Below are 25833 nucleotides of genomic sequence, written 5' to 3'. Positions count from 1 at the left end.
GCCAGTACTTCATCCATGGTCATCGGACTGGACCCCCTCCACAAGGGAGGGGGCAGACATAGGAGAAAAAGAAAAGAAGCGGCAGATCAACTGGTCTATAAAGGAGTTCTATTTAAAGGCTAGAGTATACAAATGAGTTTCAAGGTGAGACTTAAATGCTTCTACTGAGGTAGCATCTCGAACTGTTACCGGGAGGGCATTCCAGAGTACTGGAGCCCGAACGGAAAACGCTCTATAGCCCGCAGACTTTTTTGGGGCTTTAGGAATCACTAATAAGCCAGTCAGGATGTGCTTTCCTGACTTAGCACACACACACTGAGACAGGAGGGATGAATATAAAACTGTTGGTTTGGTTTCTTCAAGTTAGGAGTGCCTAATATTTTTGACTTGACCTCCTCTAGGTACTGCAGTCCTGTATAATGACGCTCGCTTGTAATAAAGCAACTTTTTGTTCTCCGACGCCTCTTTTGATCCAGCCGCACTTCCGTGTCGCCCTTCTGCTCGGGAGGGGGTGACAAGACCAGACATACACATGAGTAGTTAAATATTGAAGTGTTGACTTTGCAATATGTGCAGTATAATTAATCCGCATAGGGATGAAGAATGTCAGTTTCAATATTTTTACTGGACTTAAACCAGTGTCACATTACAGAGGGACATTACCATTTAAAAATGGGTAATCACATTGTTTTTATTGAATTGCACAAACAACACTACACAAATGACAGTGACCGACATGCCAAAATTGTAAACAATGAACATAAACACAACCAGGAGCTGTGAATATGCCAGTTACAAAATGAAAAAGTCATAGACACCTACATATTATATTGCCTAATTGTCATTTATGTTTGGGGGCGTTTTAGGGGTGTAGCCCGCAGACCTAACACTGACTTTGACAGGCTGCAAGAGAAAAAAAGTTATTAGCGTTGCCTTGGCAGCCTCCGAACCAAAACTCTGTACATTTGCCGCTGCTTGTGTTGTAATAAAACCGTCTCTTCCAGGTGTCACATGGCCCCGGGTCGCGGGGTAGGGAGCACACAGTCCGTGCAGGTGGAGGGGTTGGATCTGCCGGGATCTGGAGTGCAAAGGTAAATGAAGAAGATCCGATTCAACTTTTGCAAGAGATGATGGTGATTTCCTGTTTTTCAGCAGCACTTGGAACATTGCAATTTAAATAGGCCATTTCCTACCACAATAGTCTGGTATTCGGGACATCCGGCTCTTCCAAATCCTTGAGCAGGTGTAACCTCATCCAAACAACATCCGTATCTACGATTGGAAGGTACTTTAACTTAGCCAATACATCTTTCAACAGTTTTTAAAAAGAAACAAACAATTGTTACCTGGTGTTAACACAGTCAGCTCGGGAACAACCCCCGTTTCTGGGTCCAGTGGCAGAGGTATGGCCATCAGGGCAGCAGCCAAAAGTAGACTGGTGACAGTCAGGAGTAACTACTCCTGGGTTGGCATCACTGTCAGGGCTTGGTCTGGAAGCTAGAACATCAACATGCAGAGACATATACAAATAATGACGCATCAACATACTTGCCAACCTTGAGACCTCCGATTTCGGGAGGTAGGGGGTGGGGGTCGTGGTCGAGGCATGGTTGGGGCAGCGCGTGGTTAAGAGGGGAGGAATATATATACTGTACATCTACAATTCACCAACTCGAGGATTTCATATATATTTCATATGTATATATGTTCATATATATATATATAAATGTATGTATATATATATATGTATGAAATACTAGACTTTCAGTGAATTCTAGCTATATATATTTATATTATTATATATATAAATAAAATAAATAGTTAAATTTCAGACGGCACCAATCAAATACAGAGTAATAAAAACACAGTTGTTCTACTAACTGTACTGTGCTTGCTGGTTACTAAAAAAACAACAACAACACTTACCTTTCACTATTTGAGTAACCTTTGTAGTGCCATTTGCGTACTGGCGAGAGTCACTTGCCGTCAGGTGCGCAACACCACATAAATCGTTGGCCAATCAAAAAGCCACCCCATAACGCTATAGCCAACATTCACCAGGAGATGGCAACAGACAACATAGAATCACTCTATTACAGACGGCGTCGCCATGGCTGTAACTTCCTCATTCTTCTGCTTCGTCTCCTTGTGTGTGCAGTTTTTTATTAAAATCCGTAGATGTTGTAACGTGATTGGGAAGGCAAGCTGTTTATATAGTGGGAAAGCGGACGTGAAAACAGGCTGTCCCTACTCAAGTCCGCATGGAGCTGGAGGGGGCGTGGCCTCCAGCTCCGCTGGATTTCAGGAGATTTTCAGGAGAAAATTTCTTCCGGGAGGTTTTCGGGAGAGGCGCTGAATTTTGGGAGTCTCCCGGAAAATCCGGGAGGGTTGGCAAGTATGCGCATTAACATCATTGAATAAGTTGAATCAGGTTTATAAACAGCTCTGTGGTCGACCATTTCAAGGTGTTTGTAAAGGTTTGAATATGTTTTTCTTTCATTTTAATCCTTCAGTTATACAAAACCCAAAACCAGTGACGTTGGCACGTTGTGTAAATCGGGAATAAAAACAGAAATCAATGATTTGCAAATCCTTTTTTAAATATATTCAATTTGATACACTGTAAAGACAAGCAATTTTGTTCTGCAAATAATCAATAACTTAGAATTTAATTGCTGAAATAAGCAGGGGCGTCAATGAAAAAGACGTCGCTTGGATGGCAACATGCGTTGCTCCAAAACCAGTATGGACCTTTCAGCAATAATGGTGCCTTCACAGATGTGTACGTTACCCATGCCCTGGGCACTAATACACCCCCATACCATCACAGATGCTGGCTTTTGATCATTGTGCCTATAACAGTCCGGATGGTTATTTTCCTCTTTGGTCCAGGGGACACCACGTCCACAGTTTCCAAAAACAACTTTGCATCAGTCCATCTCAGATGATCTCCGTCACAGAGAAGCCGGGGGCGTTTCTGGATGTTGTTGATAAATGGATTTCGCTTTGCATAGTAGAGTTTTAACTTGCACTTACAGATGTAGCAACAAACTGTAATTACTGACAGTGGTTTGCTGAAGTGTTTCTGAGCCCATGTGGTGATATCCTTTACACACTCGCTTTTTGATGCAGTACCTCCTGACGGTTCCAAGGTCACGGGCATTCAATGTTGGTTTTCAGCCTTACTACCTATGTGCAGTGAATTCCCCAGATCATATCACGGACCATAGATGGCGAAATCCCTAAATTCCTTGCAATAGCTCGTTGAGAAATGTTGTTCTCAAACAATTTTCTCACGCATTTGTTCACAAAGTGGTGACCTTCATCCCATCTTTGTTTGTGAATGGCTGAGCATTTCATGGAAGGTGCTTTTACACCCAATCATGGCACCCACCTGTTCTCAATTAACCTGTTCCAAATAAGTGTTTGTTGAGCATTCCTCAACTTTCTCAGTCTCTTTTGCCACTTGTCCCAGCTTTTTTAAAACATGTTGCAGGCATCACATTCCTAATGAGCTAATATTAGGAAATAATAACATAGTTTATTAGTGTCTTGTCTTTGCTTTGAATTCAATTGAATATAGGTTGAAAATAATTTGCAAATCATTATATTCTGTTTTTATGTACTATTTACACAACGTGCCAACTTCACTGGTTCTGTATAATCTACAAACCTGAAGGCTCCTCATGAACATACGGTACAAATCCGGTCATGGTGCTTTCATGCGCCCCCGGATCCTGCAGACTCGGTACTCCTACAGAGGGGAAATATCCGCTGAGTGCTTTTAATACAATCACATTGAAGAAGTACGCCACAGATGTGGAGTTGCCTCACCCTGAGCTTCATAGCAGGGCTGCGTGTTGCATCGCTCCACAGTTGCGGGTTTCCTCATGATCCCGCACCTGACCACCGGTTGTGGCTTCAGATTGGCGTCAAAGCAGCCCAGCTGCCTCTCCCTCACACCGCCGCCGCAACTGCGAGTGCACTGCAAAATGACACGTTCATGAACGGCAAGATGCATTGTCATTTGTTATCATGTCATGTCAAGTGTTTTTTTTTTCTTTGTTATATTGAATCAGTGTCCAGAGGCGTAGCACCACATCCTGGGACTCCTAAAGGCCTCCCCATCCCGCCCTAAAACCAACGTTGCCACCCCAAACACTTGGTATGTTTACATGCACTAAAACTATGTAAACATCTTGTAGGTATATACTTTACTGTATATATATATATATATATATATATATATGTGTGTGTATATGTATATATATATATATATTAGGGGTGGGCAAATTAATGCGTTAATTACGCGTTAACTCATCAATCTATTAACGCCGAAAATTATTTTATCGCACATTTGCGTATGTTGTTTACATGCTTTTATTTTGTTAACGCCTTTTCTTAACAAGATGGCGTCGCCCGGCGTCGATGGGCTCTTGGTAAAGACGGAACAGTTGGCAAAAATACCGGACAATTCTGCAAAATTCACGGCTGGCTTACAGCGTGGTCACTCCGGGATCACTTACGACCGCCAGACAATTCTGGATGTGGATAGATCGGGCCGTTTTGGGCTGAATGATGCGTTCTTGCTAGACCGGCTAGCTAGCATGGGAATACTTTGCCGGCTACATCCAGCAGCGGAGTGTATGTGTTGTTTGTCTATTTATGAATAATGCAGACGAGGCGTGTTGGCTGAGTTCTTAACGTTTGCTTTCAGAGCGTGCATATCACAACATACAAGATGCCGTCATGGCGACACACAACCTATACCGGGCTACCGCGCATGCTCGTCACTCCTGTTGCATGCTGGGTAGGGTAGTTCTTTTATTCCCAGGCTCATAACATCACAATATAGTACCATGTATATGCGTTCAGTTTATCAAAGCACCAAGCAAACAATCGGGAAATTCCCATCATATCAATTCCTAGATATGGTCATAATTATTTTAAGTGCACTACGCAGAATAAACACAACATTATTAATATTGCTACTACGGATAATTTGATCAAAAATTCCCTAAAACAGCCCACTACCTATAATATAGGTTTTTTAAATATAAGACCCTGATAAAAAAAAAAAATTCTGCTATTACCTCAGAAATTGCTTGTTCAGATGTTATGATTGTGGCTCAGAGATTTGTATGTAGATTATATTTATTTTCCATAACAAACAGGATAACTTAAATACCCTGGCAGTGGTAGTAATAAGCTTAAATGTTTGTATTTACATTTTTTGAGTTGATTTTCATAAAATATGCTATTTAACTGCAACTGTTTGACAAGGACTGATTTAAATTGTGTTTGCACAACAAATGTTTTGGCACTTTTTTTCATGTGGGAGAATATTCCAATAAAGGTGCGCTACACACTACTTTTGAATTCATTATTGGGCTTTGCGTATACAATGCAGTTAATCGCGATTAATCGGAGAAATAGTGCGATTAACTTCGATTAAAATTTTTAATCGTTGCCCAGCCCTAATATATATATATATATATATATATATATATATATATATATATATATATATATATATATATATATATATATATATATATTCCCTTTGGGGTCTTGGGGAGTGCTGGTGCCTATCTCAGCTACAATCGGGCGGAAGGCGGGGTACACCCTGGACAAGTCGCCACCTCATCACAGGGCCAACACAGATAGACAGACAACATTCACACTCACATTTACACACTAGGGCCAATTTAGTGTTGCCAATCAAGCTATCCCCAGGTGCATGTCTTTGGAAGTGGGAGGAAGCCGGAGTACCCGGAGGGAACCCAAGCAGTCCTGGGGAGGACATGCAAACCCCACAAAGAAAGATCCCGACCCCGGGATTGAACCCTGGACTACTCAGGACCTTCGTATTGTGAGACAGACACTCTAACCCCTCTCCACCGTGCTTCCCTATATATATACCTGTATATATATAAAATCGTTGCTGTGTTTTGCTTAATTCTAAAAATTGTCTATGGAGGAGTTGATTTGAGAAGTAAAAGAGGAGCGAAGTTCATATGTTGTTAATATTCAGTGTTTTATCGTTCATAGTTAATATTGTAAATCCCACATTCTTTATTTTCATGTACATTTTGGGTATCTCATTCAGTAAAAAAAATGTAAAATTCCATTGCTTTTTTTAAGGTGGTCGGTCCTAACTTTTTTTCCTCTCAATCAGACATTATCGTGAGGGGTTCCGACCCCCAAACACATTTTTTTTTTCAAAATTTGGCACAACGAGGCAAAATAATTACCCAGGCCTGATATACTAGTTACTATGGTAATCTAGGTCACAGCAGCTCAGACGAGTGTGGGTGGGGAGCGTTTCCACAGAGTGTCAGCCTGAAATGTGGGTGTCAGGGACAGACGTGGAAGGAGATTTTTACAACAAAGTTGTAAAGCTTTGTGATATATCAGATATATCAGATAGTAGAAGGGTTTTTTTTACCCTTCGCGTTCATATTTTGCTGTGTTTGTTGCATTTTTGTTGCATTTCGCTTAAATGTAAAATATGTGGACGGAGAGGTTTATATATTCATATATTGTCAATATTCAGTGTTTTATCGTTCATAGATAATATTGTAAATCCCACATTCTTTATTTTCATCGACATTCTGGGTGTGTCATTCAATAAAAAAAAATGTACATTTCCATTCCGTTTTTTAAGGCGGTCTGTCATAACGTTTTTTGTATTCAGACATTATTGTGAGGTTTTTTTTAGTGTTCCGAAAAATAGATATACCGACCCCCAGACACAGTTGCTTCTCTAAATTTGGCCCTCCCAAGGCAAAATAATCACCCAGGCCTGATATACTAGTTACTATGGTAATCTAGGTCACAGCAGCTCAGACGAGTGTGGGTGGGGAACGTTTCCACAGAGTGTCAGCCTGAAATGTGGGTGTCAGGGACAGATGCGGAAGGAGATTTTTACAACAAAGTTCTAAAGCTTAGTGATATATCAGATGTATCAGATAGTAGATGGGTTTTTTTTACCCTTCGCCTTCATATTTTGCTGTGTTTGTTGCATTTTTGTTGCATTTCCCTTAAATGTAAAATATGTCGATGGAGAAGGGGTGTGACGTTGATATGTTGTCAATATTTAGTGTTTTATTGTTCATAGATAATATTGTAAATCCCACATTCTTTATTTTCATGTACATTCTGGGTGTCTCATTCAATAAAAAAAATTAAAAATTCCATTCCGTTTTTTTAAGGCGGTCTGTGATAACGTTTTTAGCATTCAGACATTATTGTGAGTTTTTGTATTAGTGTTCCTAAAAATAGGTATACCGACCCCCAGACACAGTTTTTTCTCAAAATTTGGCACCCGAGGCAAAATAATTGCCCAGGCCTGATATACTAGTTACTATGGTAATCTAGGTCACAGCAGCTCAGACGAGTGTGGGGTGGGGAGCGTTTCCACAGAGTGTCAGCCTGAAATGTGGGTGTCAGGGACAGACGTGGAAGGAGATTTTTACAACAAAGTTCTAAAGTTTAGTGATATATCAGATGTATCAGATAGTAGATGGGGTTTTTTTTACCCTTCGCGTTCATATTTTGCTGTGTTTGTTGCATTATTGTTGCATTTCTCTAGTGACTCAAAGCGCTTTTACATAGGTTTACATATTTATATATTGTCAATATTCAGTGTTTTATCGTTCTTAGATAATATTGTAAATCCCAATTTCTTTATTTTCATGTACATTCTGGGTGTCTCATTCAATAAAAAAAAAATTAGAATTCCATTCTGTTTTTTAAGGCGGTCTGTCATAACGTTTTTAGTATTCAGACATTATTTTGAGGTTTTGTATTAGTGTTCCTAAAAATAGGTATACCGGCCCCCAGACAAATTTTTTTCTCTAAATTTGGCCCTCCCGAGGCAAAATAATCACCCAGGCCTGATATACTAGTTACTATGGTAATCTAGGTCACAGCAGCTCAGACGAGTGTGGGTGGCAAGCGTTTCCACAGAGTGTCAGCCTGAAATGAGGGTGTCAGGGACAGACGCGGAAGGAGATTTTTACAACAAAGTTCTAAAGCTTAGTGATATATCACATATATCAGATAGTAGATGGGTTTTTTTTACCCTTCGCCTTCATATTTTGCTGTGTTTGTTGCATTTTTGTTGCATTTCGCTTAAATGTAAAATATGTCGATGGAGAAGGGGTGTGACGTTGATATGTTCTCAATATTTAGTGTTTTATTGTTCATAGATAATATTGTAAATCCCACATTCTTTATTTTCATGTACATTCTGGGTCTCTCATTCAATAAAAAAAAAAAGTTAAATTCTATTTCGTTTTTTAAGGCGGTCTGTCATAACATTTTTAGTATTCAGACATTATTGTGAGGTTTTGTATTAGTGTTTCAAAAAATAGATACAATACAAATAATACAAATCATAATATAACCTCACTATTCTTATGATTATATTAATATTATTATTAGGGAGTTAAATATTTCCCTGTGTTTTAAACCTAGTCACCCCTCTGTTTTTTAAAGGATTTCCATAGTATTGAAATGCTGTAATTACCAGTCCGTAGGTGGAAACATGCCAGGTGATGTGTGTGTGGCAGACTCTTCTCCTGCAGGTCTGGACCGAGGGAGGTCTTTGGAGGTTGATGCAGGCCTCGTCAACCAAGCGTTCCCCTCCTAGACCCTCGCATATCACTTCTCTTGTCTGCTGGCCCTCTCCACAAGTCACTGAGCACTAAATCACGATACAGTCCATCATGATTCTTTGCTTCAAGTACAGTTCACCAATGTATTGCATTTGAAAGATACACACCGGACCAAAGCTGGAGACGGTGTACTTGGCATCACACGGGTGCATGTTGCACACCTGCTGGCACTGGGGCCTCAGCAGGCCCTGCGTGATACACTGGGTTTCGTCTACCATACGGGGGCTCGCCGGGTCCTGAAGCCAGCATTCCACCTTGCGATACTGCATTCCTCCGCCGCAGGTGGCGGAGCACTCAGCGTAGGCGCCGGTTTTGTAAACGTATGATTGGGTCTCCCTCGGCTGGGGGGCGACGGCATCAGTGGCAGGGGAATGATCGGGATGAGTGTCGTCTTCCATGCCCAAAATCACTCCTTGGCTTACTACCTGCAACAAATAATAGTCAAAGTGCTACTGTCTCTTTAAATCACAGGAAATCTCTGCTAAAAGAAATAATAATAAAAGAAAATCCTTTCCTATCAAACCATGTTCTAAATATATTTCTGTTGCTGTAAAAAAAAAAAATACAAAACCCAAAACCAGTGAAGTTGGCACTTTGTGTAAATTGTAAATAAAAACAGAATACAATGATTTGCAAATCCTTTTCAACTTATTCCACTTAATTGAAGAGACTGCAAAGACAATACATTTAATGTTCGAACTGAGAAACTTCATTTTTGTTTGCAAATTAGTTTATTAAGGATCCCCATTAGTCTACACCGCAGTGGAGCCTATTCTTCCTGGGATCCAGGCAAAAAACATCACACAACCACAGAACAAACGATTAAAATGCAGTACAACATGATCCAATAATAAATTGTCATAATACAAAAATAGCAACAACAAAGAACCAAAAAATACTAATACATGTTGTTACATAATAATTTTCATACCAAAGATAAAAATAGCAATATAAAAATAGATATACAGTATACATTTCTGCAAAAATAAAACAAAGAACCAATGGCCTAAAATATACACATTAGTGTACCAAAGACAAACAATAAGTGACGAAAAAGTATCATCCATCCATTTTCTACCGCTTATTCCCTTTCGGGGTCGCGGGGCGCGCTGGCGCCTATCTCAGCTACAATCGGGCGGAAGGCGGGGAACACCCTGGACAAGTTACCACCTCATCGCAGGGCCAACACAGATAGACAGACAACATTCACACTCACATTCACACACTAGGGCCAATTTAGTGTTGCCAATCAACCTATCCCCAGGTGCATGTATTTGGAAGTGGGAGGAAGCCGGAGTACCCGGAGGGAACCCACGCATTCACGGGGAGAACATGCAAACTCCACACAGAAAGATCCCGAGCCTGGATTTGAACCCAGGACTGCAGGAACTTCGTATTGTGAGGCAGACGCACTAACCCCTCTGCCACCGTGAAGCCCCTGCTGCTTATCCCATAATCAATAAAAATACTCAATAGTCAATAAAAACAGTCATGACATTAGGTACAATCTAAAATAATCTCTTTACGCAATACTTCTCCTTTTAGTTTATTCTTAAAGCCCACTATGCTGGTGATTGATAGCAGATATTGTGGAAGTCTATTCCAGTAAGTGATTGCCCGATACACTACAGTGTTTTTCAAAACATCACTTTTGGGTTCAAGACGGGTGAGAGCACCTCTTTGGGCTAGCCTGGTACCGTAGTTGTGACTGTCACTGGCAAGCAAGAGCTGAGAATAAAGATATGAGGGTTTATGGTATGTATAGATGTTTTTTAAAAAATAGAATCAAACCACAAGCCAGTCTTTCATCAACTTTCATCCATGACAATTCATGATGCATGATCTCAATGCCGGTCCTAAATGAGCAATGGAGAGCTAGTCTGGCAGCTCTGTTTTGGGTAAGCTGGATTTTATTTAGATCTTGTTTAGATGCATTAGACCAGATTGCTGGGCAGTAGTCCATATGTGACAATACAAGGGATTGTATAACTTGCTTCATAGATGTGTTAGTTAAAAAATAGGCACTTCTTCTTATGATTGAAAATAATAATTGACAAATAAATAATAATTAAATAATAATAATAATAATAATTAAATAATTAATAGTCAAATAATCATTGACTTAGAAAAAGTTGCAAACAAATTGGCATGGGGGCATTTTGACCACTGAGTTACATGGCCTTTCCTTTTAACAACACTTAATAAACGTTTGGGAACTAAGGAGACCAATTTTTGAAGCTTTTCAGGTGGAATTCCTTTCCCGTTCTTGCTTGATGCACAGTGAAGTGCAGTGAAGTGAATTACATTTATATAGGGCTTTTTCTCTAGGGACTCAAAGCGCTTTTACATAATGAAACCCAATATCTAAGTTACATTTAAACCAGTGTGGGGGGCACTGGGAGCAGGTGGGTAAAGTGTCTTGCCCAAGGACACAACGGCAGTGACTAGGATGGCAGAAGCGGGGATCGAACCTGCAATCCTCAAGTTGCTGGCACCGCCGCTCTACCAACCGAGCTATACTGTCCCAACAGCTTAAGTTGTTCAACAGTCCAAGGTCTCCGTTGTGGTATTTCAGGCTTCATATCGCGCCACATTAGCCCTGCGATGAGGTGGCGACTTGTCTAGGGTGTACACCGCCTTCCGCCCGATTGTAGCTGAGAAAGGCACCAGCCCCATGCCCCCCCCCCCCCCCCCCCACCCGCCACCCCAAAGGGAATAAGCCGTATAAAATGGATGGATGGATGGATATTGTGCCACACATTTTCAATGGGAGACAAGTCTGGACTACAGGCAGGCCAGTCTAGTACACACACTCACGTGGCTTGGCATTGTCTTGCGGAAATAAGCAGGGGCTTCCATGAAAAAGATTTTACTTGGATGACAACATATGTTGTTCCAAAACCTGTATGTACCGTTCAGCATTAATGGTGCCTTCACAGATGTGTAAGTTACCCATGCCTTGGGCACTAATACACCCCCATACCATCACAGATGCTGGCTTTTGAACTACGGCGGTCACTCGAAGCGAGTATGACGATCCTCCTGGTAGGGGTGTGTCCCCCTTGTGGAGGATGCATGTGCGTGACTTTGTTTAACGTGAGGAGAATGGTGCACAGACAGTCACCACACGATTCTTGGCAAATCCGGGCAAGGGTCCAGTGGCATGGAGTTCAAAACGACTGGAGACCTTTTTCTGCTGCAGCCTTCATCCGCCATCCAGGCCGTTGTGAGGCTCCACAGGGTTACCAATCATCCTCCGCCTTTTCCACCGTTGAGGTCTTGGGTTGCTATTTCCCTATAACTGGGCCCACATAAATGTGGGGGTGCCTTCTTCCACCATTGCGACCGTTGTGGTAGTTCTTACATCTACCGTCTTCTGCCTGCTCCGTCGTTAAGGTCTTTACCGTATCCCTGGCTAGGGGGCAGTCAGGTACTAAGCCTTTGCCAAGGGCCACCTGGGGTAACAGTAGTAAAGGGGTTAACTTCCTTGTGCCCCAAGACCCCATAGAGGAGCCTCCACTGCCGGATGCACTTTAATGTCATACCCAGAACATCTTTGCGCCTAAAACAGTCCGGATGGTTCTTTTCCTCTTTGGTCCGGAGGACACGATGTCCACAGTTTCCAAAAACAAAGTGAAATGTGGTCTTTTCAGACCACAGAACACTTTTCCACTTTTCACCAGTCCATCTTAGATGAGCTTGAGCCGAGCAAAGCCGGCGGTGTTTCTGGGTGTTGTTGATAAATGGCTTTGGCTTTGAATAGTAGAGTTTTAACTTGCACTTACAGCAGGGGTGTCCCACGTACGGCCCGAGGGCCGGATCAGGCCTGCCAACAGGTTTTATCCGGCCCGCGGGATAAGTTTGCGAAGTATAAAAATTAACCTGAAATTTTTGAATGAAAGAAACAGCTGTTCTAAATGTGTCCACTAGATGTCACAATAGCAATTCTTGGTATCTTTGTAAATTATGCTACATGTGTACAAAATAAACCACATGATGTTAGTACATCAGTCGAGGAAAATGATCAAACTACATAAATAACAACCTGTAATTTGATTTTGATATATACTATATATATTTTTATTTTGATTGACACCAATGAGTTGACTGATGAACATCATCACATAAATTATTAAGAAAATATAAACGACAAATAAATGATTAACCGCAACATGTGGGTGTAAAAAAATCAAACAACATTATGATTAGTACATTTTTGCCTGCTGTATTTTCAAACAAAGAAACAAATCTGAAGTTGTCTTTATTTGTAAGTTATTGTGCCGGGATTTTACTAGTTTGGCCCAATTAGGAGTAAATTTTTGTCCATGTGGCCCCGGATCTAAAATTAGTTTGACAACCCTGACTTACAGACTTAGCGACGAACTGTAGTTACTGACAGTGGTTTTCGGAAAGTGTTCTTTAGCCCATGTGGTGATATCCTATACACACTGATTTTCACTTTTTGATGCAGTACCGCCTGAGGAATCGAAGGTCACAGGCGTTCAATGTTGGTTTTCAGTCTTGCTGCCAATGTGCAGGGATTTCTCCAGATTCTCTGACCTCTTGATGATATTACGGACCGTAGATGGTGAAATCCCTAAATTCCTTGCAATAGCTGGTTGAGAAATGTTGTTCTTAAACAATTTGCTAGCGCATTTATTCACAAATTGGTGACCTAGCCCCATCCTTGTTTGTTAATGACTGAGCATTTCATGGAAGAGGCTTTTATACCTAATTTTGGCACCCACCTGCTCCTAATTAGCCCTTGGGATGCTCCAAATAAGTGTTTGATGAGCATTGCTCAACTATCTCAGTCTTAGTTTTAAACATGCTGCAGGCATCAAATTCCAAATAAGCTCATATTTGCAAAAAATAACAACGTTTACCATTTCGAACGTATCTTGTCTTAAGTTGAAAAGGATTTGCAAGTCATTGTATTCTGTTTTTATTTATTTATTTTTCGGGTCTCCCCATGTCTAGCATTAAAAGATTACAGTTGGTACAAAATGCGGCTGCTAGACTTTTGACAAGAACAAGAAAGTTTGATCACATTACGCCTGTACTGGCTCACCTGCACTGGCTTCCTGTGCACTTAAGATGTGACTTTAAGGTTTTACTACTTACGTATAAAATACTACACGGTCTAGCTCCATCCTATCTTGCCGATTGTATTGTACCATATGTCCCGGCAAGAAATCTGCGTTCAAAGGACTCCGGCTTATTAGTGATTCCCAAAGCCCAAAAAAGTATGCGGGCTATAGAGCGTTTTCCGTTCGGGCTCCAGTACTCTGGAATGCCCTCCCGGTAACAGTTTGAGATGCTACCTCAGTAGAAGCATTTAAGTCTCACCTTAAAACTCATTTGTATACTCTAGCCTTTAAATAGACTCCCTTTTTAGACCAGTTGATCTGCCGTTTCTTTTCTTTTTCTCCTCTGTCCCACTGGAGGGGTCCGGTCCAGTGGCAATGGATGAGGTGCTGTCTGTCCTGAGTCGGGACCCAGGATGGAACGCTAATCCAGAGCCTGGACCCAGGATGGACCGCTCGCCTGTGTATCGGCTGGGGACATCCCTGCGCTGCTGATCCGCCTCCGCTTGGGGTGGTTTCCTGCTGGCTCCACTGTGGACGGGACTCTCTCTGCTGGGTTGGATACACTTTGGACTGGACTCTCACGGTTGTGTTGGACCCACTATGGATTGAACTTTCACAGCATCATGTTAGACACGCTCGACATCCATTGCTTTCGGTTCCCCTAGAGGGGAGGGGGTTGCCAACATGTGCGGTCCTCTCCAAGGTTTTCTCACAGTCATCATTGTCACCGGCGACCCACTAGGTGTGAGTTTTCCTTGCCCTTATGTGGGCTCTCCCGAGGATGTCGTTGTGGTTTGTGCAGCCCTTTGAGACACTAGTGATTTAGGGCTATGTAAATAATCATCGATTGATTGATTGATTGATTGATTTCCCATTTACACAACGTGCCAACTTCCCTGGTTTTGGGTTTTGTAAACCAGAGAAAACAACCCCGAATTCATAAAGTTGACATTAGATTGACACAATTGCCTTACCCTACAGACGCCGTCCACACAGATGTCACTGCGTCCCAGATGGCACAGGGTTCCATCCTGTACTTTGGGCCAGTGACGGTAAACAATGTTCTCTTCTCGAGTGACACAGGTCAGTTCACAAGGGTTGGCTGGACAGAACAGAGCAGAACCCACCTAAAGCCGCCTGTGTCCAGTAGTCACAGAGTTTGCAGTATTAGGTATCATACCTGCGTAATATGACACCCATGTGTGATGTCTGCCTTGGAAGTCCATTCGGTCAAATTGGGAGCATTGCTCCTCTCTAAAGTCCCTGGAACCCACTGGACATTCCTGTCATGTGGAAAAAAAAGGATTCATTTAGTCAATTTTTGACATTCCTATAACAGAAAACAGTTGTTTATATCAGTTTGTTTATTTGAGGTAGGTCATTTTAAAATCGTATTTTTGCTGCAATGCAAGCGCCCATTGACTGCTACAGCAATGAATGCCATGTTAGCAATCATCAACATTTTTGAAACCAAGAGATACTTTTTGGGTACTGATTAATGCAAAGGGGCTACCAACCAGTTTGATACACACTTAAATATCCATCCATCCATCCATTTTTCTACCGCTTATTCCCTTTTGGGGTCGCGGGGGGCGCTGGCGCCTATCTCAGCTACAATCGGGCGGAAGGCGGGGTACACCCTGGACAAGTCGCCACCTCATCGCAGGGCCAACACAGATAGACAGACAACATTCACACTCACATTCACACACTAGGGACCATTTTAGTGTTGCCAATCAACCTATCCCCAGGTGCATGTCTTTGGAAGTGGGAGGAAGCCGGAGTACCCGGAGGGAACCCACGCATTCACGGGGAGAACATGTAAACTCCACACAAAAAGATCCCGAGCCTGGATTTGAACCCAGGACTGCAGGAACTTCGTATTGTGAGGCAGACGCACTAACCAAATCGCTAGAAATAGCCAATTTGCTCAATTTACCTTTAATAAATACATCTATATATAAAACAATGGGTATTTCTGTCTGTCATTTTTTTTTTCCTTTTACGGAAGGTTTTTTGTAGAGAATAAATGATTAAAAAAAACACTTAATTGAACGGTTTAAAAGAGGAGAAAACAGGAAAAAAAATGAAAATAAAATTTTGAAACATAGTTTATCTTCAATTTCGACTCTTTAAAATTCAAAATTCAACCAAAAAATATGAAGACAAAAACTAGCTAATTCGAATCTTTTTGAAAAACTAAAAAAAATAATTTATGGAACATCATTAGTAATTTTTCCTGATTAAGATTAATTTTAGAATTTTGATGACATGTTTTAAATAGGTTAAAATCCAATCTGCACTTTGTTAGAATATATAACAAATTGGACCAAGCTATATTTCTAACAAAGACAAATTATAATTTGTTCTAGATTTTCCAGAAAAAAAATATTAAAAGAAATCCAAAATACTTTGAAATAAAATTTAAATTTGATTCTACATATTTTCTAGATTTGCCAGAATAATTTTGGGGAATTTTAATCATAATAAGTTTGAAGAAATATTTCACAACAGCAGCTATAATGAAAAATTAAATTAAAATGTATTTATTATTCTTTACAATAAAGAAAAAAAATACTTGAACATTGATTTAAATTTTCAGGAAAGAAGAGGAAGGAATTCAAAAGGTAAAAAGCTTGCATGCTAGCATGCTAACATTAGCATTACAACGTTTCCAGCTAATATTACACTCTCTTTGTGTAATTCCGCAGCCATACACCTTAGAGCCATATAACTTGGAATGAAACACATGTTAACTGTCAGCGTGCTAATGTTAGCGTGCTAACATCTAAGTGCTAACTTTTTTTGAGCAAATTTTACACTTTTTTTGTCTAATTTCGCAGCCATACACCTTATAGACATCTAGCTTGGTGTTTGAAACATGCTAACTGTATGCATGCGTTTCCCTTAGAGTCATATCAGAATTAGAATAGTTTTTTACTGCCATTGTTTGAGAACGAGTTCACAAACTAGGAATTTTTCTTGGTGCAATCGTGCAACATAAAACACATAACACAGAATAGGTATTACAATGAGCTGTAATTGAGCTTTTGTTATTGTTATATATTGTTATATAACTTGGTATGTGACATTTCTTAGCTGCTCGTATGCCAATGTTAGCATGCTTGCATACTAACATTAACATGCTAACTTTTTTCCTCTATTTACACAGTCATATAACTTAGTGTGTGACACATGCTAGCTGATAGCATGCTAACATTAGCTGTCTAGCATGCTAAATTTTTTACCTTGTTTTGCAACCATTTACCCCTGATTCATATTACTTGGTATGTGACACATGCTAACTGATAGCATGCTAACATTAGCTTGCTAACATGCTAAAATCAGCATACTAACTTTTTGAGCTGGTTTTGCAAACATTTACCCCAGAGTCATATATTTTTTTACGTGACACTTGTTAACTGTTAGCATGCCAACTTAAGCATGCTAACTTTTTCATATAATTTTGCATGTTAATATTTATATATTTCCTAACTCTTACAGCCGTGTTTGATTGATTGAGACTTTTAGTACATTGCACAGTACAGTACATATTCCGTACAATTGACCACTAAATGGTAACACCCCAATAAGTTTTTCAACATGAAATGTGTTACTTGAAATGTGAGTCATGCTAACAGTTAGCATGCCATCGAAGTGTTAGCATTTTATTGTGCGCATGCTAACATTTTAGGCTGGCTCTGGACCTCATTTTGTACAGTTACACCTAAAACTCACAAATTCTGACCCTAGGCACTATTTATGACCCCCCGGCCAAACGTCCAGGGCATAAATAGTTATACATACATATATATAATATATCATATTTACATTTGTATTACAGATCTGAAAGGACTTGGACGATCCAACACAGTCATGACCCCCATCTGTCCTAAAAAAGAGAGACAAAGCAAGCAAACATTATTGAAGTTAGGCGCAAATATACAAACCCTTTTTCCATATGAGTCGGGAAATTGTGTTAGATGTAAATATAAACGGAATACAATGATTTGCAAATCCTTTTCAACCCAAATTCAGTTGAATGCACTACAAAGACACGATATTTGATGTTCAAACTCAAAAACTTTATTTTTTTTTTGCAAATAATATTTAACTCAGAATTTCATGCCAGCAAAGATGTCGAATATTTCCAAAAATAATTTGAAATGTGGACTCGTCAGACCACAGAACACTTTTCCACTTTGGATCAGTCCATCTTAGATGATCTCGGGCCCAGAGAAGCCGGCGGCATTTCTGGGTGTTGTTGATAAATGGCTTTCGCTTTGCATAGTAGAGCTTTAACTTACACTTACAGATGTAGCAACGAACTGTATTTAGTGACAGCGGTTTTCTGAATTGTTCCTGAGCCCATCTGGTGATATCCTTTAGAGATTGATGTCGGTTTTTGAAACAATGCCGTCTGAGGGACCGTACGTCACGGTCACTCAATGTTGGTTTCCGGCCATGGCGCTTACATGGAGTCATTTCTCCAGATTCTCTGAACCTTTTGATGATATAATGGACCATAGATGTTGAAATCCATAAATTTCTAGCAATTGCACTTTGAGAAACGTTGTTCCTAAACTGTTTGACTATTTGCTCACACAGTTGTGGACAAAGGGGTGTACCTCACCCCATCCTTTCTTGTGGAAGACTGAGCATTTTTTGGGAAGCTGTTTTTATACCCAATCAAGGCACCCACCTGTTCCCAATTATCCTGCACACCTGTGGGATGTTCCAAATAAGTGTTTGATGAGCATTCCTCAACTTTATCAGTATTTATTGCCACCTTTCCCAACTTCTTTGTCACGTTTTGCGGGCATCAAATTCTAAAGTTAATGATTATTTGCAAAAAAAAAAAAAACGTTTATCAGTTTGAACATCAAATATGTTGTCTTTGTAGCATATTCAACTGAGTATGGGTTGAAAATGATTTGCAAATAATTGTATTCCGTTTATATTTACATCTAACACAATTTCCCAACTCATATGGGAACAGGGTTTGTAGAACTCAGTATAAAGTAAAGTACAATATTAAGACTAATATACACAAAATAGCATTTGGTCAACAATAGGGTCTTAAGTCTCAAATTCAATTCACCTGGGGGCCACTGGATGCAGAGCCTGGGTGAGGCTGGGCCGCAAGAAAATAAAATATTGTAGCGTCCCGGAAGAGTTAGTGCTGCAAAGGGTTCTGGGTATTTGTTCTGTCATTTTTATGTTGTGTTACGGTGCGGATGTTCTCCCGAATTGTGTTTGTCATTCTTGTTTCGTGCGGGTTCACAGTGTGGCGCATATTTGTAACAGTGTTAAAGTTGTTTATACGGCCACCCTCTGTGTGACCTGTATGGCTGTTGACCAAGTATGACTTGCATTCACTTTCATATTACGTGACTGTGCCGGCACGCACAGGCAGTGCCTTTAAGGTTTATTGGCGCTCTGTTCTTCTCCCTACGTCCGTGTACCACTCCGTACAGCGGCGTTTTCAAAATTCATACATTTTAATTTTTGAAACTGATACCTATCATTTTTGATAATACATTCTAAAGCATTTATTGGCCGATAATATCGGCAGTCCAATATTATCGGACATCTCTACAATAGTGATGGGATCGGCAGTTCTTTTGACTGTATTGAATCACTACAATAAGTTCCTTAAATTGAGTCGTTCAAAAAATGTGTTCACCGTAAGGTGTGCTGGATGCAAGAATTTGCCATGTTATTGAATATTCAACATTATTGTCTTTGAGGTTCCAAATGTGTTTGCTGAGTTCTGTAGAATTCCGCAAAGTCTGGTTTCTAAAGGAGGCGTTGTGATTATTCCATCTTGTTTTGAACGCTCCTTCGGTTAATCCTACGTACGTGTCGGATGTGTTAATGTCCTTGCGTGTTACCTTTGCTTGGTAAACGACTGATGCCTCCAGCACACCTTACAACAGTGGTAATAAAAGATGCAACCTATGCTTAAAAGAGAAACTGTTTATTATATATCATCCAGATCTATCATCCCTCAACAAGCGCAGTGAAATCATTTCAACATGCCGCCACAGACGGAAACACCTCCTAGGTAACACATGAGCCAATCACCACACCCTACGCCTGCCTGTACCCACCCACTCTGTGCCCTATATGAACCATTGTATGTGAATGCTTCCATTAAAATCTCCTGATGATTGAGGGAACCCCTCATGAAACAGTTCTGTAGAGATGAAGTAGTCTTGTGATTTTTCCCACACCTACATATTGCGCTCTACCACGGTATCAAGCACTATTCTCTGGATAATCCAATCAAGACATATACATATATATATATATATATACATACATACATTTATATATACAGTATATAATTTATATTTATTTATTTTGCCGTTTTTGTTCACATGTTGAAGGTGTTTTAATGAATATACATGCATGTTTAACATATAGATTCCTATCTTTCATGAACACAAGAATATAAGTTGGTGTATTACCTGATCCTGATGACTTGCATTGATTGGAATCAGACGTCCACGTTTTCAAACGGAGGAGAAAAAAAGTTCCTCTTTTCTGTCTAATACCACATGAAAGTCGTTGTTTTTTGGCATCTTATCTGTCCAGCTTCCATATTTGTTTTCATACACTTTACAAGAAATACATTGGCGGCAAACACCGTAGCTTGCTAGCTTGTTTGCGCTGGCTTTCGGAGACTCTTATTTTGTTAGCGCAGGCGCGATGGAGCGGCGCTTTTATTGTGAAGACCGGAACTGTGCGATCAGTCTTTAGGCTTTTGACGGGAAGTACGGTGGAAATAAAAAGTGTGTTTTTTCCTTTACACTTTTGATTGATTGATTGAAACTTTTATTATTAGATTGCACAGTACAGTACATATTCCGTACAATTGACCACTAAATGGTAACACCCGAATAAGTTTGTCAACATGTTTAAGTCGGGTTTTATGTATCACGGTCATGTGACCGCCTGGCTCTGTTTGATTGGTCCAAGGTCACCAGTGACTGCATGTGATTGGTGAAACGCAGGCATGCGTATACCCTACTTTGAAGCACTGTCATTAACCAAAACAAACATTAATAGATCGATAAAAAAAAGTAGCGATTAGCAAGCTTAATGTAGATAAATGGAACGGAGTAAAAGTAGCCTTTCTTCTCTATAAATATACTCAAGTAAAAGTAAAAGTAAATTGCTTAAAAACTACTCGTAGAAGTACAATTGATCCCAAAAGTTACTCAAGTAAATGTAACGGAGTAAATGTAGCGTGTTACTACCCACCTCTGATCATGAGTCAGTCAGTAACAGCTTCCCCAGCGGCAGATCTCGGTGTGTGTCGGTTCGCGAATGCCCAATGCACCGTGACTGAACGAGAGCCTCAATGTGACGTCCTCCTCCGCGACACAGTAAGTTCTCTGTGTCAGTAGGTTCGCGAGTCCTGATTCTGAATGAGTGAGTGAGTGCAGCGCAAACCTGAATCACGTCCTCAGCGACAACCAGTCAGTTCTTGTAGGTTCGTGAAGGGAACCTGAATCACTCAGCTACAGTTCTGTGGGCCAGAGGGCGACAGACGTGAATCGCTCTCTGCCCTGACAGACTCCCTTTGACGTTCGCAAACAGACATTGCAGCTGTAGTAGAGATTCTGTTACTTTTAAAAACACTGTGTGTGCGTTTCCGGCCTGTCCAATGAACAAAGTGTTACTCTGTGTCTTGGTTGGGGTGGTTTAGCTCGGTTGATAAAGTGGCCGTGCCAGCAACTTGAGGGTTGCAGGTTCGATTCCCGCTTCCGCCATCCTAATCACTGAGGTTGTGTCCTTGGGCAAGACACTTTACCCACCTGCTTCCAGTGCCACCCACACTGGTTTGAATGTAACTTAGATATTGGGTTTCACTATGTAAAGCGCTTTGAGTGACTAGAGAAAAAGCGCTATATAAATATAATTCACTTCACTTCACTTGGTTGTTAAGTATGTTTTATTGCACTGAAATGAAAATAAGAAATAAATAAAAGTGGGAAATAAAAAAAAAATAGTAATAGCCTACTAAAATCACTCGCGGCATTGGGGCAAGCAGAGCGGAGAGCGAGAGCCTTGTCGTTCACTGAGTGATTCCTGTCGTTAATCCGCGGTGAACGAATCGTTTGCTCAGTCCCTCCCCCCGCCCCCATGATGAATAGCTGGCTGCGTCGTTCGCCGACGTCGAGGGTCCAGTGAGTCACAGAATGCGCCGGTTCCACTCATACCGGCATGGAGCGCAACTGAACTGAGAAAGGAACAAATCAGTTCATGAAGTGATTCGGTTCAGTACGTTCACTCGTTCGAACTACTCTACAAATAACGATTTGGTGTCGCGGTGTAACTGCAGCCAGGCAGGTAAGAGAACCCCTGTATGTGTGGCAACATCTCTGTCGCTTCCACTCATTTGCTACTTTTCCACTAATGCAGGGGTAGGCAACCCAGAACGTTGAAGGAGCCATTTTGGAGCCAAATAACACAACGCTGTCAGGCGCCATTCATATAAAACTCAGGGGGCGCACTAACATTAGACTTTCATATTAAGGTGGGGGCTGCAAAATAACGTCTCAGACAATTGCCGAGATCCCTGGTCTTAAAAATGTGAAAATAGTTTTGAAGATCACCCGTCCAAACTCCTGGTGTACCTGCATTTGATTTTTATTTCATACAAAGAACAATACAAAGTCTGTTCTTACCTTGATGTAAGGCATTTCCTGGTTCTCATTGCCACACCAGTGCCACAAGAGCGGCTACAGGGGCCAAAGGGGCCAAACTCCCCCCAGTGGTCGTACGAGGGCTGTGTCTGCTGCAAGTGCAAGGGCATCAAAGTCAGTTGGTCAGCCTACACAGTAATGTTCACACTAGCGTGCGGCATTCTTCTGCCACAAGATAGTCCCCATATGCTGCACATAAATCAGTATTATAGAACATACTGTACTGAAAGTTGAGAGCACCCTAAGGAAACATTGCCAGATGTGAGACTCACAGTCCAGACGGTGGGTATTGCCAGAAACTGTAGGAGCGCCAGGACTTTCAGCTTGTCCATTTCTATCGCCAACTGCAGAAACTATGGGAAGGAGAGGAATTAAATACAAACCCCGTTTCCATATGAGTGGGGAAATTGTGTTAGAGGTAAATAAAAACAGAATACAATGATTTGCAAATCCTTTTTCAACCCATATTCAATTGAATGCACTACAAAGACAAGATATTTGATGTTTAAACTCATAAACTTTTTTTTTTGCAAATAATAATTAAGTTGGAATTTCATGGCTGCAACACGTGCCAAAGTAGTTGGGAAAGGGCATGTTCACCACTGTGTTACATCACCTTTTCTTTTAACAACACTCAATAAACGTTTGGGAACTGAGGAAACTAATTGTTGAAGCTTTGAAAGTGGAATTTTTTCCCATTCTTGTTTTATGTAGAGCTTCAGTCATTAAACAGTCGGGCAGCATATGTTGTTCCAAAACCTGTATGAACCTTTCAGCATTAATGGTGCCTTCACAGATGTGTAAGTTACTCATGCCTCGGGCACTAATGCACCCCCATACCCTCACAGATGCTGGCTTTTGAACTTTGGGTCGATAACAGTCTGGATGGTTTGCTTCCCCTTTGGTCCGGATGACACCATGTCCAATAGTTCCAAAAACAATTTGAAATGTGGACTCGTCAGACCACAGAACACTTTTTCACTTTGCATCAGTCCATCTTAGATGATCTCCGGCACAGAGAAGCTGGCGGCGTTTCTGGATGTTGTTGATAAATGGATTTCGCTTTTTATAGTAGAGTTTTAACTTGCACTTGCAGATGTAGCGACAAACTGTATTTAGTGAGAGTGGTTTTCTGGAGTGTTCCTGAGCCCATGTGGTGATATCCTTTAGAGATTGATGTCGGTTTTTGATACAGTGCCGTCTGAGGGATCGAAGGTCACGGTCATTCAATGTTGGTTTCTGGCCATGCCGCTTACGTGGAGTCATTTCTCCAGATTCTCTGAACCTTTTGATGATATAATGGACCGTAGATGTTGAAAGTCCTAAATGTCTTGCAATTGCACTTTGAGAAACGTTGTTCTTAAACTGTTTGACTATTTGCTCATGCAGTTGTGGACAAAGGGGTGTACCTCGCCCCATCCTTTCCTGTGAAAGACTGAGCATTTTCTGGAAAGCTGTTTTCATACCCAATCATGGCACCCACCTGTTCCCAATTAGTCTTCACACCTGTGGGATGTTCCAAATAAGTGTTTTTAATGAGCATTCCTCAACTTTATCAGTAATTATTGCCACCTTTCCCAACTTCTTTGTCACGTGTTGCTGGCATCAAATTCTAAAGTTAATGATTATTTGCAAAAAACATTTTTTTTTACCAGTTTGAACATCAAATATGTTGTCTTTGTAGCATATTTAACTGAATATGGGTTGAAAGTGATTTGCAAATCATTGTATTCCGTTTATATTTACATCTAACACAATTTCCCAACTCATACGGAAACAGGGTTTGTACTTCTGCAAACATTACAATCTTTTATTAACGTGTCACATTTCTAAAGTATCCCCAGGTTCAGTCATTTTAATTGAAAAAAGTAACTATAGGACAACAATAGGAGTACAATTTAGATCTATACGGGACCTTTAGGTTAATAGTAACACAGTTAAAAGAGTGTGAAGTTGAAAGCCTTGACCTACTCTCTCAGTCGTTTGTTCATTTTCATTTTCTAGAAGTATGCCGATACTGTGTGATATAAGTCTTACCTTTTCAATGAGAATGCCGAGGAAATATGTTGAGTCCCGGTGTTGGTGGAAGGAGTACTGCCGCACACTGACATGCAGTGTTCTCTCTGCACACACTCTGTCAGCACAGCACAGCCAATGAGGCGTCAGAGTCCAGCCATACATTAGAACACCGCCTCTTTCTATATTCCTGAGAACCGACGTCCTCTGCGGTGGACTTTTTTTTTTTTTTTTGCAGAGTTAGACATTTCTGGAAAGAAACACAGCCCCATACCATCACAGAAGCCGGCTTTTCAACTTTGCGCCTATGAGAATATGGTTCAATATGGTATGGTTCTTTTTCTCTTTGTTCCGGAAGGACACGACGTCTACAGTTTCCAAACACAATTTGAAATGTGGACTCGTCAGACCGCAGAACACTTTTCCACTTTGCATAAGTCCATTTTAGATGAGCTCAAACCCAGCGAAGCCGGCGGCGTTTCTGGGTGTTGTTGATAAATGGCTATGGCTTTGCATAGTAGAGTTTTAACTTACAGATGTAGCGACCATATGTAGTTACTGACAGCAATGCTGCACTTTGATATCCAGTGTTCTCTACACACACTCTGTGCCATAGGTCTTTCTATATTCCTGAGAACCAACGTCCTCTGCGGTGGACATTTGTCTTTTGTTTTTTTTGCAGGGTTACACATTTTTCGGAAAGAAAACAGCACAAAATGTCCAATGCATATGATGCTGGTTATAAGCAGGATATAGTCCATTCCACTGTTTTGCAACCTTAAGATGGACTATATACACTTACTCCTGGGGCGGTATAGCTCGGTTGGTAGAGCGGCCGTGCCAGCAACTTGAGGGTTGCGGGTTCGATCCCCGCTCCCGCCATCCTAGACACTGCCGTTGTGTCCTTGGGCAAGACACTTTACCCACCTGCTCCCAGTGCCACCCACACGGGTTTAAATGTAACTTAGATATTGGGTTTCACTATGTAAAGCGCTTTGAGTCACTAGAGAAAAAGCGCTATATAAATATAATTCACTTCATTTCACTCCTAGAATCCAAGAGGGATTCACTCATAAAATTGTTGTAAGTCAGCAAAAAAATAATATTTCCTTTCAATACTTAAAATCTTTGAACAACTTCAGATCTATCTACTGATATAATGGTTAACTTATCCTTTAATTTTTCTTCAATTTTTGTCGGAAATATATTACTTAATGGGGAAAAAAAAAACAAGCAATATTTAAAAATAAATAAAGAGCAGAGTTGAATATTTGAGGTATACATATATATATATGTATATATATATATATATATATATATATATATTTT

At 40.7% G+C, this 25833-nt stretch overlaps 1 protein-coding gene across 1 annotated transcript; it reads right to left on the bottom strand.

The window, feature by feature from the left end:
* Window positions 1-690: 690 nt before the first annotated feature.
* LOC133541911 (papilin-like) lies at window positions 691-24779 on the bottom strand. Its single transcript, XM_061885634.1, has 13 exons — window positions 24526-24779; window positions 22761-22841; window positions 22471-22580; window positions 17603-17663; window positions 14952-15054; window positions 14746-14873; window positions 8789-9106; window positions 8534-8710; window positions 3835-3985; window positions 3674-3754; window positions 1347-1497; window positions 1194-1272; window positions 691-1078 (listed from the first exon to the last, which is right to left on the bottom strand). The coding sequence occupies exons 1-13, from the start codon at window positions 24667-24669 to the stop codon at window positions 884-886; spliced, it is 1779 nt and encodes a 592-aa protein (XP_061741618.1). The 5' UTR covers window positions 24670-24779; the 3' UTR covers window positions 691-883.
* Window positions 24780-25833: the final 1054 nt, after the last annotated feature.

Source organism: Nerophis ophidion, linkage group LG24, assembly GCF_033978795.1.
Source record: "Nerophis ophidion isolate RoL-2023_Sa linkage group LG24, RoL_Noph_v1.0, whole genome shotgun sequence".
NCBI lineage: Eukaryota > Metazoa > Chordata > Actinopteri > Syngnathiformes > Syngnathidae > Nerophis > Nerophis ophidion.
Note: the sequence above shows the minus strand (reverse complement) of the source record. Positions and strands in the feature narration are given on the sequence as shown.

Coding starts and splice junctions, on each gene's coding strand:
- LOC133541911 (XM_061885634.1), bottom strand. CDS start 24,669: ATGTATGGCTGGACTCTGACGCCTCATTGGCTGTGCTGTGCTGACAGA. Junction 9,107..14,745: donor GTGTGGACGGCGTCTGTAGG/GTAAGGCAATTG, acceptor TATTTGTTGCAG/GTAGTAAGCCAAGGAGTGAT. Junction 1,498..3,673: donor TGTTCATGAGGAGCCTTCAG/GTTTGTAGATTA, acceptor TTGATGTTCTAG/CTTCCAGACCAAGCCCTGAC.